Here is an 18,246-nt window from a genome sequence, read left to right as displayed (position 1 = left end):
GTAAGTGTAAGGATAGTGAAAAGGCACGGCTTGACATGCAACATCTTGGGATAAGGCAGGATCAGCAACCAGTGGTGGAGAATGGTCAGTAAACTTTGCCACCTTCACTGTACTCCTTAGGCAAGGAGTGAGGATGCCTGATGCTTACGCGTCTAATATAAAGAGATGCGTGGATATCAATGGTTGTAAGGTTTCTGGACTTAAATCACATGACTATCATGTTATTTTGCACAAACTGTTATCCTTAGTTGCACGGCACATATTACCTGAAGAGGTTGCTAGACCATTGATTGAGCTTAGCAGGTTTTTCAACGCACTATGTTCAAAGGAGCTGGTGCAAAGTGACATTGAAAAACTAAGCTCTTCAATTGCAGAGACTTTATGTCGGCTTGAGATGATATTCCCACCAGCATTTTTTGATATTATGATGCACTTGCTAGTTCATTTAGATGAGGAGACTAAAATTGGAGGACCAGTGTATTATCGGTGGATGTATCCGATCGAGAAGTATCTGCGTACACTTAAAGGATATGTTAGAAACAAGGCACAACCTGAAGGTTCAATAGCGGAGGGATATATCTCAAAGGAGTGCATGACATTTTGCTCTTGCTTCCTAGAAGACATTGATACGAAGCTGAATCGCCCAGCGCATCATGAGAGCAGCACGGTGAATGAACCACCGGCTGGTCTTAGCATATTTGGGAGCATGCTGCAGATGCGGCACTACATATTATCAAACTATGACGAGGCAATTCTATGGATTAAATAAGCTGTTATAACAATCTTTTTTGTGTTTTTGTATTTTTTCATAGTAGATAACTAACAGCAGAATATTACTCATGATTAATGTTGCACTAATGTAATCCGTTTGTTCCAACCAATAATATATAGTGAGCATAAGGAGCTGATGAGAAGAGCTAGCGCACACGATGTTGATAAGCGTCATAGGGAGCATTTTGTTGGGTGGTTTGAACGTAAGGTGAGTAATGTTGTCATATACATGTAAAAAAATAGCAATTGTCTTATTCATTTATTTGAATTGAGTGTAGATGAAGGTAAATGCAGAATGGAAGATTAGTGATGAGCTATATGCCCTTTCTCAGGGTCCTCATTACCTGGCTCGTGATTTTCCTTTTCGAATTGCTTCTACAGAGGTTAGCTTCAGTACACAAAATTCTGGAGTTTTAGTGAAGGGTGATGATAGTACGGGCAATATGGATTGGTATGGTGCCCTTAAAAAGATAGTCACACTAGATTTCCCTGGTGAAAAAAGAAGTCATTTTGTTTGAGTGTGATTGGTACGACGTTCCTGCCACTACTAAGAACAAAAGTAAAGGGTACAATAAGGATCAATATGGGATTATAGATACTGATACAACTCGTCGTCGATATGTAAATGATCCTTATGTTCTGGGGATTCAAGTTGAGCAGGTTTTTTGTGTCAAATGAGCAAATAAATCCAACTGTAGCAGTGTTGTTAGAATGAAGCCTAGAATTTTGTTTTCCATGCCAGAACTAGAAGAGACTGAACGGAAAGGACATATTGATATTGACTCACTCGATGTTGTTGTCGAGACCATGAACATTTCTAGCCAACCTGAAGAGTTGACAAATTGGACAAGGAATGACCTTCAAGGAGTGACCGGAGATGCTAGCATCATTGAAAAAGCTAAAACCTGTGCCAGAACCAAATGATGAAGACTTAGTTGATGAACATGATGATAATGATGACACCTACATTGACGAGGGACATGTTGCACCTGTCAACTCTTTAGGCCAAGGATAGGATGATGAGTTTTTTTACATAAATGTGATTTTATATGTATTGATGTGATTTTTTAATTGATGGCTTGGATCATGAGCTGCCCAATTTTTTGTTTGATTTAAGGCTTGGTTCCTGTGCTGTGAAATATTGAACTCAAATATTTGTTTTTTGTTAATTGAAGGATTGGTTCATGAGGTGTGCAATTTTGGTTTGATTAAGGCTTGGTTCATGAAAAAAGATATCCAAACTTTTTGGGCTTATATGGTCAAGCCAAAGCTAAACAGCTGACAACAGGGTAAAAGGAACTTCAAGATTTCTGTACCGCCTGATTTTGAATTGAGAAAAAAACAATACGCGTCATGGTTTCTGTACACTGAGTTACCTAAAATATTAATTTGTTGAAATGCATTTTTCTCTACAAGATTTTGCTTTTGACAAGTTGGGTACCGTCATATTTTTCATGCTAGTTTCTCATGTCTTATCTATGCAGCTGCTACTTTACATGACTAGCTCTTAGCACCAGTTTTCATTAAGCCATTACAACAGCGGTAAGATATCTGCAAATGCTGAAAGGCTTCAAAGTCTTCGGATGTTCCTCTAATAGGCAGCTATAACACTGTTACAGCCTGGGTGTTGTGCCTTGTTTTTATGAGGGGAGGTAACTTTTTTTATACCTTACATACCCTCATGTTCTGGGTACAATACCTACTGCCGTTTCAAAATAAGTGTGGTAGGACTGTATAATGAATAGTATTTCAAAGATATCTTGGAACCATCTTGCATTTACTTCATTCACTCTTCTGAATTTCACAGGAAGGTCAGATGAATTTTGTCGTTGCCAGGCGTGCCTTGGGCAGTACGCACTACTGAGATGAAGAAATTCCACGATTGTCAATGTTTGATAGAGGACTCAGCTTCTTGTTCCACTATAAATAATTTTTTCTGAATTTATTTTCAAGCTTACAAATTAAAAATATTTATATATGTTTGTTCACTACCAATCTACAAAACAAGGTCGTCGCCCAGTGGTTTGGGTCATCAGGTGTGGACGGTGGGTTGCTGGTTTGATTCCTGCATGTGCGCTTTTTCTCCTTTTTAGCAATTTTTGCTCGGCTACGCAGCGCAGATTAATTTTTACACATGATTAATTTTAGAAAATAGTTTTAGTATTTTATAGCTAGTTAAATAAGGAAAATGATCTCCCGTCCTAGTGGGCTGGCCGGCCTTACCCCTTTACGTTAGGACCATGTATATGATAAACAATGCCCACGAACAAATTTTAGTAGAAATACAAATATTCTGGCAACCAAATAAACATAAATGTAGCCACATATGATGTTGGGGGCAATAGAACCTCAACGGATGCAACACAAATGACTTTTTCGATGTAATATAATAAGATCTTTTGCAACGCAGGGCAAGATTAAAGCAACACAAATTCATCGTGGCTATATTCACAAGTACTTTCAACTAATCCTTTGTTGGATGCAATATAGCAACAGCTATTGCAACGCAAGTCAAGATTGAGACGACGTAATTACATCGTGGCCATATGCACAGCTACTTGCAACCAACTTGACAGTGGTGGCAACAATGCCTAGCTATCGCAACACAAAATCAATATTATCACAACTCAACACTAGTCATGGCAATAGGAACCCATACTCGCAATCACGTTTCCACCGTAGCAGCCGATACTAACTCAACGCACTTCAAACGGAACAACCCATTGGTTTGTCGGGTCTCCGCCCGATGCAACCACGGTTCAACAGGATCGAAGCAGGTTTACCTCGCACGAAGGTGAGTTTACAGTCGCACAACAGCTCATCAACTTTTAATTCACAGAATATTAAACATTATTACAAACCGTTTCAAATTTAAAGTAATAAACAAATATTGTTTAAAATGACAAGCTAAACATGCTTGTCAAGTTCACAGCGGAAGAAAATTAACACGCGACTACACACGTCGCGAAGGTTGACACCACACTTAGCCCGAAGTATGGTGTCATTCAGGAGGGTCACTGCCAGCCGGGGACGGATCCTATTCTATGGACCAGCCAAACGGGACAGAAGTTGGCCATGCGGAACCGTCCGTGGGTTTTTAAAGGTCATACTTGAAAAATAGACTAGCAAGACTGAGTATGCTAATACTCAGTAAGACTTAAGCGGGTCATGGTATACCTAGCCATGTAGCTAGACATATGCTGGCTTGTAATGGTTCTGAGTTTAATTTTAGCTGAAAAGCAACAAAGAGTATAATCTACTTTCATGTTTTAGCTTTCAGATTCTAGTCTCATTAACCATTCTAGGTAAGCACCTATTCTAGATAAACAAGATAGAGGTTCACATCCATTCAGATTATTCTATAATGGTTATTGTTCTTACTCTATGTGGCAGAAGGAATAAGTAGTCCCAATCTCCATGAGAAACGGACAATTCTGAATCGAATTTCCAGACCTTGCAAGGCAAACCTAACTTATACGCTTGGAACATCCAACGATAGTTCCGAAGCAACCGTTTGTCTTTCATTCCGACTCGTGGAACAGGGCCACCACAAGCGACTGTAGGACCGTACGCACACCAATTGTGCAGGACATACGTCTGTAGCGCGACTACATGACCGTACTCCTGTCCGCTGCGCGGAACGTACTCCCACACGTCGGTGCATGAGAAAAACCAAAATACGAGTGATCGAAGGTATGTCCACTCATCGGGCCGATTGGTTATTAGGCTTACCGCTTTACCATATTTCACGGCATGTGGCTAGTACTTTCAAATGCTTAGCCACCACTACCACACACTGCGACCTTATCCACTTTTATCAACACAGACGGGGTAACCTTACAAGTCATGATACTGCACATGACCCCGTCTATCATCCTTATAGTGATTGCAGAATAGTAAACATTCAACTCCTAAATCGCGCGAGTGACAGGAAATCACCCGACTTCTACCGGTCCTATTAGCAGAGCATCTATTCGATAAGGACTCAGGCACAATACATAGGTTCCTAGTATCAATGCATCTAGGGTTCCATTTCAATTCCTAGACTTAATGCAAGATATAATATATAAGCATAAAATTGTAGTAAATTGAAATACTGGGTTATGCACCAGGGCTTGCCTTCTTGAGCGGGGCTACGGTCAGTGGTGTCAGAGACTTCCGAACTTTGGTTCGGGGCTTTAGTTATAGTCTCGACAACGTTTACCGGGTCTTCAGAAAATCCTAGCTCAGTTTCCGGGACTAGCTCGTAGTTTCCGTCGTCGAGTGTCGTTGACTCTACATGATATGCAATAATTTGATTAGATGGTTCTTGAGTTAAGAGTTTTATTTCATAATAAAGTTGCAATCCAACAGGTTAATACACTCAAACTTATAAAGCAAGAGGATTAAATATAAACCTATTATTGGCTCTCTAATCCAATTACCTTAATTAGTTGAATTAATTGAATTAGATTAAAAAGTTTAATTTTTAGTTTGAAATTCATAAAGGCTATGGACTTGAATTTTTGTGGATAAGCTTATTCCTAGTGGATAAGCTTCTTATGAATTTTTCATAATTTTCTGAAAATAGACATTAGGGTATTTGAGTTTAGTTCAAATGTTAGGTTTAAATTCAAATCTTAGGTAAATAGTGTTATAAATTCTTGAAAGATTAATTAGGAACTAACTATATCAACATATGGTAAAAAGATCTAAGCATGGAAAGCTTAGGAACATGTTTGAATAAAATTTAAATCCTCTCAAGCTTGATTTGTACAAAATTAAATTAGCTGAAGCTAGGGTGCAGTACTGGTGCTGAAATTTTTACACAAGCTTGTATTTACTTTAAATAGACTACACACCAAAATTCACAGGTAACAAAATTAGCATGCAAAAGTTACACACAAAACACTCTTTTGCTTGACTTTAAAATAACTCAAAAAGCATTTAGTTTTAAACCAAACTCTAGTAACAAAAGTAGTCGGGTTCAACTTCTAGAGTACAACAAAACTAGTTTTACAATTTTTGGATTTTTCTACGAATTCCTATGGATTTTATAAGTTGACTGATTTGTGTTTAGAGAGGGGTGCTGCTTTCTCACAAATAGGCCCCTGGAAACATTTGAATCTTCGCAATTGAGTCCTTGGTCGGACTGCACAGGAGGTCTGATCGATGCCGATCTAATTTCGGCGAGAGAGCTCACCGGCGACGAGGGGCAAGTGAGGGGAAATGCTCAGGGACTCACGGCGGTCTCGGGGGTGGCCTGGGTTGGGGCAGAGAGGGACGGAGGCGGCGTAACGACGGCGAAGCCAAGCGGGCGGCGGAGCTCCAAGGGGGGTCCACGACGTTCCGGTGGCTAGGATGCCGGAGGGCGGTGGGGAAGTGGTCAGGGAGCTTCCACGTGATGATGTGGTGCTGACGGTGTGCTTGGCCGGGGCTAAGAGGCTCTGTATCGGCGGGTCGACGGCGAGACCAAGCGGCGGCAGAGCTTTGAGCTCACCGGCGCTGCGGGAGACGATGTTTGGGTGCGGGAGAACGAAATTAGATGGGCTGGGGGCGACACGTGGTGCGAGGAAAGGCGGCGCGGAGGCGGCGGGTGCGCGGCACATGGCCGGCGAAGGCGGCGGGGGCGGCACAGAGAAGAAATAGAGGAGCTGAGGGCTGGAGGTAGACGAAGAGGGTCTATTTGCAATTTCCCAAAAGTGCAGGGACTCCACTGTAAAGCCTAGATAACTTTCAAACCATAGCTCAAATGAAAATGTGCCCCAAATAAAAAGTGTAGGTTTTAGCAAGGTCTACAACTTTGCTTTAAGCTTTAGTTGCAAAAGAGCTAAGGATTGGTAATTAACATAAAACTTGGCAAAGTTTTAAACTTTAATTAAATCCTATTTAAAAACTATACTACACTTACATCCTATGTGTAGTTTCATCTATATTTATGATTTAAAAGCAAGTTCTTGACTTTTGCAAAACAATCTTCATATATTTGGATTCTACCTCCCATTCTTACCCATTTAACACTAAAGGACCTAAATTTTTCAGAATTACATTAATGTCCTTTTCCCTTTTGCATTCCAATTTAAACACACATACACAAGATCAAATATGCACACTGTATACTAGAATTTAGTGTGTTTGTAATCCTAATACCTGAATGTCATAGGTATACCGTTCAAATGGGTAGAGATTATTTCAAGCAAGCTGTGGCCGTCACAAATGCTCGAACAGAAGATGTGTATAAGTATGAGAAGGTAGAAAATTTGGAACGAAGGTTTTGGTGTCATTTGCATCAGGATTTCTATTCCTCTGTGGTTTTGCGCAAGGGCAAGGCACCAATTTCCCTTGCAAGTATGTGGATTGGGCTTACTTTGAAAGACTCAATGATCCATTCTTCAATGAAGCGATTGCAATGTGCTAAGAGTTTGGCCTCTATGATATCATGGGCTTCCGGTACGATTGGAATGAAGAGATCCTTGCTCAATTCCATTCTTCTCTCTATTATGATGCAAGGAAGATTGCCTTCTACTGGACCACCGAAGGAGTGAAGTATAGAGTGGACTACATAACCTTCTCACGGCTTCTTGGACTTGGCTCTAATGATGAGAAATGTGACCCCATTCATGTTGAAAGTCAGTTGAAGCCAAGTCAATTGCCCCCACTTTTCTACAACCCCATCATTGCCGAAGCTAGAAATGCTAGCACCCTTCAACCATTTTACTACACTATGAATTCATTTTTTTCGTGCCACTATTGATGCTAAGGATGGAGATTCCATGGCACTCCGCTACTTTGCATGCAATCTTCTTGCTCGTACTATGCCCGGTGGAAGACCCTTTTGCATCATGGACTTCATTTGGAATGAGCTAAGGAGAAGAATGAATGATCCCAAGAAATTCTTATGATCCCAAGAAATTCTTAACTTCACCTCCTTATATTATGTATATGATTGAGAGGGTCACCATGATCATATTTCCGAAGGACTGCAAGCATGAGCCTCTTCGCATCCGTCCGCGCTCCGGTGATGCACCACGAGCACCTCCTCTTCATGCCGGAGCCACAAGAAACTCGAGGTTTGACCCAGCTCCATCTTATTCGGGTCCATCATCGTCTCATCAGGGTCACAGCAGCTCATTCATCAAAAGGGCACTCAAGATCATTTTCTGCATGTGCAAGTCCATGGCTAATGAAATTAATGAGAACCGCAGGGATATCATCGAGATCAAGAATCACCTAGGCCTTCCCACGGATCCATATCATGAGTTGCTTGAGTTTGATGACCCTTTTGCCAAGTGGGATGCCGCGGATGAGGCTGCTGTTACTGCTTCTCATGCTCCGCTTCCTCGCCCACGTTGTCGTACACGTCCTCCTACCCGCTCACGTCGCTCTCCTCCCGTGGTCAAGAAATTTTTGATGAAGATGAGGAGACCGAAGAAGAAGAGCCACGTGACTACCGCGAGCACCCCGACTCCAATGAGGACGAGGATACATCCGATGGTGGCGTCCAAGATGATGATGATGAGTAGAATATTTTATCACTGTTTTTCATTCCCTTTTTGGCACTTGATGACAAAGGGGAATGAAAATATAATTTATGTACTCATTTGGGCTTTGTATCAAACTTAATGTAATGCCGTCTTATCGTTTCGCTTGAACAAACTTTATGTAAGGACTATGTGGTGTGAAAACAAGTTGTAATGTGTGCTACTTTGTGCCTTAATCTGCTTAGTTGTTCAGTTTGAAGTTGTTCTAAGGCTTAAATGATAATGTGATGCTTATTTGAATTGTGATGACTTGTTGTTTTTTGTGTTCTGTGCAGGAGGTCCGGATACTCCGGTTATTTAGCCGGATACTCCAGATACGTTGTCCGGAGTATCCGGACATATACCCGGAGTCTCCGGGTTTTGTTGCCAAGACTAATTTTTCTTGAATGCATAACCTGTCATTTGCATCACACATTATCTTGGCACACACTTGCTCACCCCACTATAGATTGTATAAAGAGTTTTCTTGGATTTGCCCTAATGTGCCAATATTAACATTTGAGAAGTCAATTTGAAATTCAAGTTCATGGTATACATTAAGGGGGAGCTCTATGAATTATATGTGTGTTGTCATTAATCACCAAAAAGGGGGAGATTGAAAAATATCTAGGCCCCTTACTGGGTTTTGGTTTTAGATGAAAAAACACATAGCGTTTATCTAGCATGTGTGCAGGTGCAGAAGTTGAGAAAGCAAAACATATGGTGAAGTACGACCCCTCAAAAGGAAATGAAAAAGCGGTGGTTGAAATTTACTCGAAGAGTAGACTTTTGTTTTATTTTTGAGTATAGGAACCCCGTACTATAGAGAGAGATTTTGATCCGCAGGTTTTGACTTAGAACTAGTGCTCAAGAGAACTCATACAAATACTTGTGAGCCACAAAAACCACTTCGAAATGATATTCTTGAGAGTGTCCGGTGTGAGTGTTCCAAGAGGAGAGATTTGTGTTTAGTGAGCTGCCATTCAAATCCCTTGAGCACTAGGTCCTTGTCAAGCCAGTGATTGAAGTCTGTTACTCTTGGGGCTAAGTGCTCCTAGATGGCTAGACATGCTTGTGAGTGCTCAGCCACATTGTGAGCTCCACAAGAAGTTTGTACTCGCCATCCTCTCGGAGGATTTCATAGTAAGTGACCTTGGCCTTGATCGTCGATCTCGCCCTTGGGGAGGAGCATAAGGGTTCTTGAGCACCGTCTCTTGAACTCTTTCTCGATAGAGACGTAGCTCCCTTGGGAGTAAACTCCGGGAAACAAATCCTTGTCTCTCCGTGTCACCTTACTTTGAACTATTGGTTATTTGCTGGTGAGACTAATATTTTAGGGTTTGTGATCGATCTACTATTATACAAGATTCTAGAGTAAGACAACTGGTAAAAAACACTCCAAAGGTACCACTAGCTCTTCTAAATTTATTCGATCTAAATTACAGCATCAATCTCTTAGTTTTTGTGTAGATCGTTTCATACCCGGACTCTCCGGACAACATCTCTGGACACTCCGGACACAAAGCCCGGAGTATCCGAAAATATATCCGGAGTATCTGGACATCTATGTTACTGACAGTTTTTAAAATGTTTTAAGTTTTAAATTAACCTATTCACTCCCTCTCTAGGCATCTTGAGGTCCTTTCAGGGTTTTCTTAAATCAGTCACCCTTATGCTCCTCTGACAATGAGATGTTTCCATTCTAGTTGAAAAGGAATCATTTCCTTATTAGGCTCAGCTTTTCCTTGATGTCAACAAGGCATAGGGGCAAGTGATCACCAATATCGTTGCTATGTAGTTGTCCGAACATGTAGTCTTTCATGGTCAGTTGTAAGTTACTCTATCTAGAGCCACCGTCATATCGAACAGGATCCTCGCCCTCCCACCTAGTACCGAGGACAAGAAATAAAATGCTAAAAAGAAGAAGAAAAATAGCGATAACAAGGCAAAAAATACTAATCAGAAGGATTAGAAAAAGGTAAAGAAGAATGAGAAGAAAAATACCACAACATTAAATGGTACATTCACAAAGGATATTGTATATAAGGAGGTCCTATTGCCATAGATAAGGTAATATTAAAATTATTGTTGTGCCATACATTTATTTTTTTTATCAAACTGTTTAAGTATACAATGATCTTAACATGTTGTTTCCTATTGACAGATGATTATAAGTTCTTTCTTGGTCTTACTCTGGAGATGTTGTATTACTCAGGTGCAAAAGATTCCGCCTATGATAGGTTCATTGACAAATCTAGCTTTTTTTACAGGTACATGAATGAGAAGTATTGTTTACAAATATTTTTTGTTATTCGAATATAGATTGATTCTACAAATGGTTTTCTTCTGCCAACAGGATCACATCAGAATTGTCCATCCTATTTCTAGATGTTCTCATCATAATATACTTACTAATGGATGCAATGGAGTTTCTCAAGACAGCTAACCTTTCCAAGAGCAAGGCTTGCTTGTGTGTGCCTTATGGAATATGTGAAGTTGTAGAAGTATCAATGTATAATGATATGGAGATGAAACCAACCCATAAATTTCTAAGCGTTCCACAAATTTCCTCCTTCCGGTACTATATCTAGATAAAAAAAATCGTTCTGACATAGAGAAACTGATTTAGTGGAGTATATTCTTTTTTTACTGATTTGTGTAGTTTGTCCTTGACCTCCATTTGTATTATTTGCTATTTGTTTCTCTAGTTTCAAAGCTCCTGCGATGATCTTGTAAAAATTATATTTTGATCTTGTATATGTAATGAGACATCTTGCATTTTACAGATGATTAAAGATTAAGCTTTCTTTTACTATAGGATGGAAGGCCATGTACTGTGATTATTTGTATTTGTATCTGTTTGTTGGTGGATGATTTTAATCTATATATCATGATTTAAAAGGACACATGTGCAAGTTTTCCCTTAATATATATAAGTGTTCTATCTCTAATCATAAATGTATAGAACCCAACATGCTAAATACTATTTCTCCAGTGGGTTACATATCAAACTTGCAAAAAATTCTTACTTGGATATCGTGGCGCATGTAGCTTTGTGTATTGCTCATACTCTATGTATTTCTCTTGAAAACTTCTGAAATATGTAGCAATGTACCAGCACTGAACCTAGTAAGAAAAGAATACAAAAATAAAAATGTTTCAATTTGAAGTCCCTGCGTCTCCATTCCATAGGGAGCCCAACATATAACAAAGCGGAATTCCAATTCAGCCCAATACTTCGATTTGATCAACCAGGCAGTAAGTTCCCATGAGTGGACCCGACATTCCTTCCGACGGCGGCGCTCCGCCCAGCCCAACCCATTCTCCCGTCACCCCCGCCCCCGTCCCCCCTCTTTCGTCTGCCTGACTGCCTCCCGTCCGTCTCCATCCCCGTAACACCTCCTGACCTCCCCCTTCTGCCTCGGGAGCACCCCTGCCCCTCTCCGGCCGCCCTAGCCGGCGCCGCAGCCGCAGAAGCCCGATCCGACCCTACCGAGGTCAGGTGAGATCCGCCGCCCCTCTCCGCCTGCTTCCACCGCTAGATCTGCTTCTCGCGTTCCACGCTAGCCGCTGGCGCCGCGGGTCGAGGGCTTGTTGCCGCCTTCGTTCGGTTTCGGTTAGTTCCCCTGCCAGATCTGGGTTGTTTTGGTTCGATTCCGCTGGTTTTGGAGAGATTGCGGGAGTTTCTGGTTCGTCATGGTTTGGGTTCTTGTTGGTTGTGAGAGCTAGGCGGCGTGTGTGGAGGTGGAATTGGTTGTCGGGTGGGTGCGAGCCTGGGAGGCGGTGTAGGTAGGTATATATTGTTGTTTGGATCGGTTCTCGTTGTGTGTTGTAGATGAGTATATCGCCGTGTCGATCTGTTATCCGTCTCGTTATATGTGCGCCCACTATCCATCTCGTATCTCAGTCATTTATTCGGAAATTCAATAAGCAATTATGGAGGTGAATAATGTGGTTACATAGATCAGATTTCAGAAACAGACGCCGAGAATTTTCTTTCATGCTGCTTTAATGAGAAGAAAAAAATAACTATAGAAATTGAAGACACAAAAACTTTTGGGTACATGATGACCGGATCTATCGATGCCGAAAATCAATTTTCTGGAGCATTTGCCTGCCCCTGATTCAATTCCTCAAAATGTTTAAAGGATGGTGTTTCTTTCACTAAAATCGTATTTAGACAATAAATAGGCATCTTTGTATGACATTATAGCAGGTCAACAAAAAATATTGTTTAGCGGTTGACTGAAGCATATATCATTTTTAATTAGGTAGTTGTGCCTCACTTAGATGGTGTCATGAAGTATTTGACCTTTCAAATTAATTGCAGTGTACTGCTAGGGAACGTGAATTTGTTACTTCTATCTGGACCATGTCTGTCACAGTAGCATCCTTATGTGCATGCAAGTCAATCTCAGTGATTTCTTGAACTGCAAATTTGTAAATAGTTTGGTTTATCTAATCTTTGATTATGTTATCAGAGATCTTATCATTGATATTTTTTATCCAAACATGCCTTTATAATTTGTTTCTCTTTGTTTATGCAACCCAAGTTATGATAAATTTTCCTTTTTATTTATTGGAAATTTTAGAATTACTAATTGCTTATGTTTTCTCGTTTACAAATTCAGAAATCCTTGATAAACCTGATGGCAATGATTGATGAGCCTCTGTATCCAATTGCGGTACTGATTGACGAGCTTAAGAATGAGGATATCCAATTGCGTCTAAACTCCATCAGAAGACTTTCCACAATTGCACGGGCGCTTGGGGAAGAAAGAACCAGAAAGGAACTCATTCCTTTTCTTAGTGAAAACAATGACGACGAAGACGAGGTGCTTCTTGCAATGGCTGAGGAATTGGGTGTGTTCATTCCTTATGTTGGGGGTGTAGAACATGCACATGTTTTGCTTCCTCCATTGGAGACATTGTGTACGGTGGAGGAAACTTGTGTCCGTGACAAGGCAGTTGAATCTCTGTGCCGTATTGGTGCACAGATGAAGGAAAATGACATTGTCGACTGGTTCATTCCAGTAGTAAAGGTAAGAGGTTCATAAGTAGCAGAAAGTACATTTGTTGTTGTTCTAAATAAATTGTGCTGCCATTGTTACTCCATTTAATATTTGCAGATGTTGTTAGCTCAAACTGTCCACATTATATTTCATGCCACTATTTATCTAATCTTGCTTGCTTTGTCTTATAGGCTAGCTTACTATTCATGTATGGGTCTTCTGTTTCCCACTTCCCATGCTTTAGTAATTTCAGTATGTCCTGTATTGATTAGCTTAGCATAGTTTTCCGAACCATGTGCACTATCAACTGATGTTCCTGATAGTGTAGTTTCACAGGTTTGTACTTCATAGGTCGAATTATATATGCAAAACATTGATTATGAGGCATCATTCTTGAGCAGATGTTATGTTACCACACATTGCTATATCACATGGTTTTATGCTAGTTTTCTATTTGATCTCTTATCTATGCAGATTTTCATTCAAATATGATTTTACCACTTCATTTTGGTGAATCTTCAGTGTTCAATTATTACAAATAATCTGTGAATGTCAATTTTGTGGTTGCATGTCATGTATTGGAACCTCTATGGCCATGAACTTAATTTGTCCATGTTTTACTATGTTCAGAGGCTAGCAGCAGGTGAGTGGTTTGCAGCTCGGGTATCGTCATGTGGTCTTTTCCACATAGCCTATCCAAGTGCCTCGGATCAACTGAAAACAGAATTGAGGACTATCTATGGTCAGTTATGTCAGGATGACATGCCTATGGTCAGAAGAGCAGCTGCATCAAATCTTGGAAAGTTTGCGGCCACAGTTGAACAAAGTCATTTGAAGACAGAAATAATGTCAATATTTGATGATTTAACCCAAGATGGTAATTTTTTATACATTATTTTGTGGTGCTTAATTCATTTCTCACAGTGGTTATGTCCCTGTTCCTTATCTACATTGTTTGAGATATTTTGTTGTGCTTAATTTATTTCTCACAGTGGTTATGTCCCTGTTCCTTATCTACATTGTTTGAGATAACTGTATGTGTTTATACATGTTTCTCTTCATAATGTCTTATGCTTCTTTGACTGTCCTTGGGACCTGAAACATGCCTCCTATTTTATTCTACCCTAAAATCAGTAAAAACTCAAGCTATTTTTTAATGCTTGAATATATTAAAGTCATAACTCACTCTGAAATGTGCACTACACCAGGCTGTGTACCAATATTTAGAAACCATTAATTAAGGCTTGAATCAATGATTTAGTGGATGCACATTGTCATATGCATTTTGAGCATCATTGGAAGTTTGGAACTGTCTAAAACTTGATGGTCATTTCAGATCAAGATTCAGTGCGTTTGTTGGCTGTTGAAGGCTGTGCTGCTCTTGGTAAATTGTTGGAACCACAAGATTGTGTAGCACATATTCTCCCAGTTATTGTCAATTTCTCCCAGGTACATTGCTCCCATGTTGCATCCATACATCTTGCGAGACATTGCAAGATTGCAACTAATTTGTTTACCTAGTCTGGTTATGTTACCGGAAGACACATTTGTAGTTGCCAGTGGTTGATAATTTATCAGAGTTGCCTCTCAAGATTGCAACTTGTTGCAGTTCAATACATCACCACTCATATATGCTAAATGCTTATAGTTGCTTTGTTTTCTTTGAGATAGGATAAATCCTGGCGTGTTCGTTATATGGTTGCCAATCAATTGTATGAGCTCTGTGAGGCTGTTGGCCCTGAGCCTACAAGGTATTATGTCTTCCTTACAAGATAGATAAATTTAACGTACAATTGTACGATACTAAAACATATGTACTAAATTCTTCTGGACTATATAAGCCCATAAACTTTTCAAGTGGATGAACTCTCTTCTGTTTTGGTAATAGAGCTGATTTGGTGCCTGCATATGTTCGTCTCCTTCGTGACAATGAGGCTGAAGTGCGGATAGCCGCTGCTGGAAAAGTTACTAAGTTCTGTCGCATATTAAGTCCACAGCTCGCAATTCAACACATTCTTCCATGTGTTAAGGTGGGGGGAAGAAGTTATGAAACATCATTTTGTTACTTTCTTTTCTCAGAAAACTAACTCATGCCAACTGCATTTACAGGAATTGTCATCAGATTCATCCCAGCATGTCCGTTCAGCTTTGGCTTCGGTCATTATGGGGATGGCTCCTGTATTGGGAAAGGTGCTATTTGTGATAAACATAGTTTCTAGAGTTTGCTGTAAACAACTGTTGGCAGTCCATGAAAGCTGATCTATCTTAACTTCTGATTTTTGGCAGGATGCCACCATTGAACAACTTCTTCCTATTTTTCTCTCTTTGTTGAAGGATGAATTTCCTGATGTTCGACTCAACATAATCAGCAAACTTGATCAAGTGAATCAGGTCAGTGCCATTTTTTGTACTGGATTAGGTCCTTTTTCTTTCCGTTTTGGGTCTTTAAGTTAGCTGTTCTTTTTCCAGCTACTAGTATGTTGGGTACCTTGCTTTTTCTACTTTTCAAATTTCCTGATGATTGGTGAATTTGTTTTGATCTTTCAGGTTATTGGAATTGACTTGCTGTCTCAATCACTGCTTCCAGCCATTGTAGAACTTGCAGAGGATAGGCACTGGAGAGTCCGGCTTGCAATAATTGAGTACATCCCATTGTTGGCAAGTCAATTAGGTATTGGGTTTTTCGATGATAAGTTGGGGGCACTCTGCATGCAATGGTTGGAAGATAAGGTTTGTATTATTACGATTATTGATGTGCTGAATATCATATCAGTAATTCCATGGTGGCTTCTCTCAAGCGTCTCTATCTTCTAATATCCCTGAGTGCATGTAGGACCTTGTAATGTATTGGTTGATGGTTGGATCAGTATGATTAACTAATGAAAATTTGAATTTCAGGTCTTCTCAATCAGAGATGCTGCCGCTAACAACTTGAAGCGCCTTGCAGAGGAGTTTGGTCCAGAGTGGGCAATGCAGCATATAATTCCTCAGGTTATTTATCTACTATCTCAACACCTGATATTTGCATTTCCATGCCTCAAGTTATCATTCCAGTAGAATTGTCAATAATTCTATGGCTTAGGTTTTCTCTGATTTGTTTGTTACCTTGTGAATGTTACTGATGCCAATTAGTTAATGTGCAAGTGCTGTAAACTTTGTAAATATCAATGAAGTTCGATTATAGCTCAGTGTGCAAATGTTAGTTAAGTTTGGTCATGCCAAATAAAGTAAATTCGTATGCTCTGAAAGAATTGCCCATCCTCCAAATTTCATACTGCTGGATATTATCCTGGCAATGAATAGCAAACTATAGGGAATATGTGCCATTCGCATTCACTTTCTTATGATGGCATGGAATTTCTTCCAGTCTTACAAACTCTCTTGTTTGATTTTTCAGGTGCTGGAAAAGATCAACAATCCGCACTACCTGTATCGCATGACGATTCTGCAAGCTATCTCATTGTTGGCCCCTGTCATGGGTGCAGAAATCACTTGTCAAAAGCTGCTTCCAGTCGTCATTAATTCCTCAAAGGACAGGTGAGTGACCAGAGCATTCTGAGATAAATCCCATCTTTTCAAGGTCTCACTAACATGGATTAAATTTTCAGGGTTCCTAACATCAAGTTCAATGTTGCAAAAGTACTGCAGTCGCTTGTACCGATCCTTGATCAATCTGTGAGTTCCTATGGTTTTTGATGATACATTTGAAGTTAATGTTATTGGGGAATATCATCAATGCTTACTCTGCAGGTTGTGGAGAAGACTGTGAAACCATGCCTTGTTGAGCTCAGCGAGGACCCTGATGTGGATGTAAGATACTACGCAAACCAGGCCCTGCAGGCGTGCGATCAAATGATGGTGTCAAGCTAACTAGTCTGATATTTAGAGCTTGATTTTTCTTAGTCCAATTTTGGAGTACCTGTAATTTGGCCTTTAGATTGAAGAGTTCCTTCTAGCCTCAGTAACAGATCGACTGCCATGCTGATAAATGGACGGTCTCGATCCCTTGTTCGTTGTGTTATTGATGTTGTAATTGAGCAAGACACAACACGTCGTTATTATGTGTGTTTACAAGGTAGATTGGACTTGTCTTTTTTAAAAAAATGCAGATTGGGCTTTGCTTTCTGTTTCTGATTTAATGTGCCTAATGTGTCTTCCTTGAGCCTTGCACTTGCAATATTATATCCGGGAAGTAGTTGAACTGCTGCATTTTACATTCCTTGCTAGTTTAAATTCAAATACGGAAAATGATTGCGTAAATCTAGTGTTATTTATCGGTAGCCCGTGGGCGTTCGCTCTTTGTTCTAAAAGATTGAACTGCTTTTCTTTTAGACTGGGACAGAACACAGGAGGCCCGCAAAAATTTTGTGGGCGGCTGGGCTGGTTATTCTGAGTAAATTGTAATGCTTCCTCTATCCCATAAAAAGTACGATCGTAGGGTTTGAATTTTTTTTACAAAGAGTACAATTCTAGAAATTGGATTTCCACTGTCTAATTAAAGATTAAATTTAGTTTGCATGTCAAAATTAATTGCATGTGGCTAACAAATATCAAAACTAATTGTATATAGCCAACAAATAGAAATTGGATTTCCACTACCTGTCTAATTAAAGTGATTAAATTTGATTTGCATATCAAAACTAATTGCATGTGGCTAACAAATATCAAAACTAATTGTATATAGCCAATAAATGAGGGTACAAGTGCTTTTCAGACTACCACTAATCTGTTTGAAAAAATTATAATTGCATTCTTCACAGGAATATGTTTGTTCATGGTGCGTGTTCCTCACCCGGTGGTGGTGGCTTAGTGCCACCTATTTTTTTTCTTTTTTTGATACCGACCCTCTTGGTTTAGGTGTTCTTAAGACGTGTTTGGTTGCCTGCCTCGGACGCTGCGCCACGCCACACATCTCGCGCCACAGGTGTGGCGGCTGAATCGGTCGCCGCACCTTAGGCACGATG

At 40.1% G+C, this 18,246-nt stretch overlaps 2 protein-coding genes across 8 annotated transcripts; both read left to right on the top strand.

Annotated features, from left to right (window-relative positions):
* The first annotated feature begins 429 nt into the window (after positions 1–429).
* Positions 430–2,897, top strand: LOC112879501. 4 transcript variants are annotated; one of them, XM_025943766.1, is made up of 5 exons: positions 430–765; positions 892–979; positions 1,050–1,154; positions 1,947–2,423; positions 2,579–2,897. In XM_025943766.1, exons 1-4 carry the CDS (start codon positions 491–493, stop codon positions 1,977–1,979), a joined length of 501 nt encoding a protein of 166 aa, XP_025799551.1. In that variant the 5' UTR covers positions 430–490; the 3' UTR covers positions 1,980–2,423; positions 2,579–2,897. The 4 variants fall into 4 exon arrangements, with proteins under 4 accessions (XP_025799551.1, XP_025799552.1, XP_025799550.1 ...); XM_025943767.1 differs by having other exon boundaries at positions 1,947–2,060; positions 2,579–2,892; XM_025943765.1 differs by lacking the exon at positions 2,579–2,897 and having other exon boundaries at positions 1,104–1,968.
* An 8,717-nt stretch (positions 2,898–11,614) lies between these two features.
* Positions 11,615–17,421, top strand: LOC112881625 (serine/threonine-protein phosphatase 2A 65 kDa regulatory subunit A beta isoform-like). Of its 4 annotated transcripts, none has more exons than XM_025946408.1 (13): positions 11,615–11,772; positions 12,902–13,312; positions 13,913–14,159; positions 14,619–14,731; positions 14,954–15,033; positions 15,171–15,312; positions 15,392–15,472; positions 15,569–15,673; positions 15,830–16,012; positions 16,181–16,273; positions 16,680–16,819; positions 16,891–16,957; positions 17,045–17,421. In XM_025946408.1, exons 2-13 carry the CDS (start codon positions 12,920–12,922, stop codon positions 17,150–17,152), a joined length of 1,752 nt encoding a protein of 583 aa, XP_025802193.1. In that variant the 5' UTR covers positions 11,615–11,772; positions 12,902–12,919; the 3' UTR covers positions 17,153–17,421. The 4 variants fall into 4 exon arrangements, with proteins under 4 accessions (XP_025802193.1, XP_025802190.1, XP_025802192.1 ...); XM_025946405.1 differs by having other exon boundaries at positions 17,033–17,413; XM_025946407.1 differs by having other exon boundaries at positions 11,619–11,767; positions 17,033–17,413.
* Positions 17,422–18,246: the final 825 nt, after the last annotated feature.

The sequence above is a fragment of the Panicum hallii genome, chromosome 2, assembly GCF_002211085.1.
Source record: "Panicum hallii strain FIL2 chromosome 2, PHallii_v3.1, whole genome shotgun sequence".
Classification (NCBI taxonomy): domain Eukaryota; kingdom Viridiplantae; phylum Streptophyta; class Magnoliopsida; order Poales; family Poaceae; genus Panicum; species Panicum hallii.
This window is presented reverse-complemented; position numbering and strand designations above follow the sequence as displayed.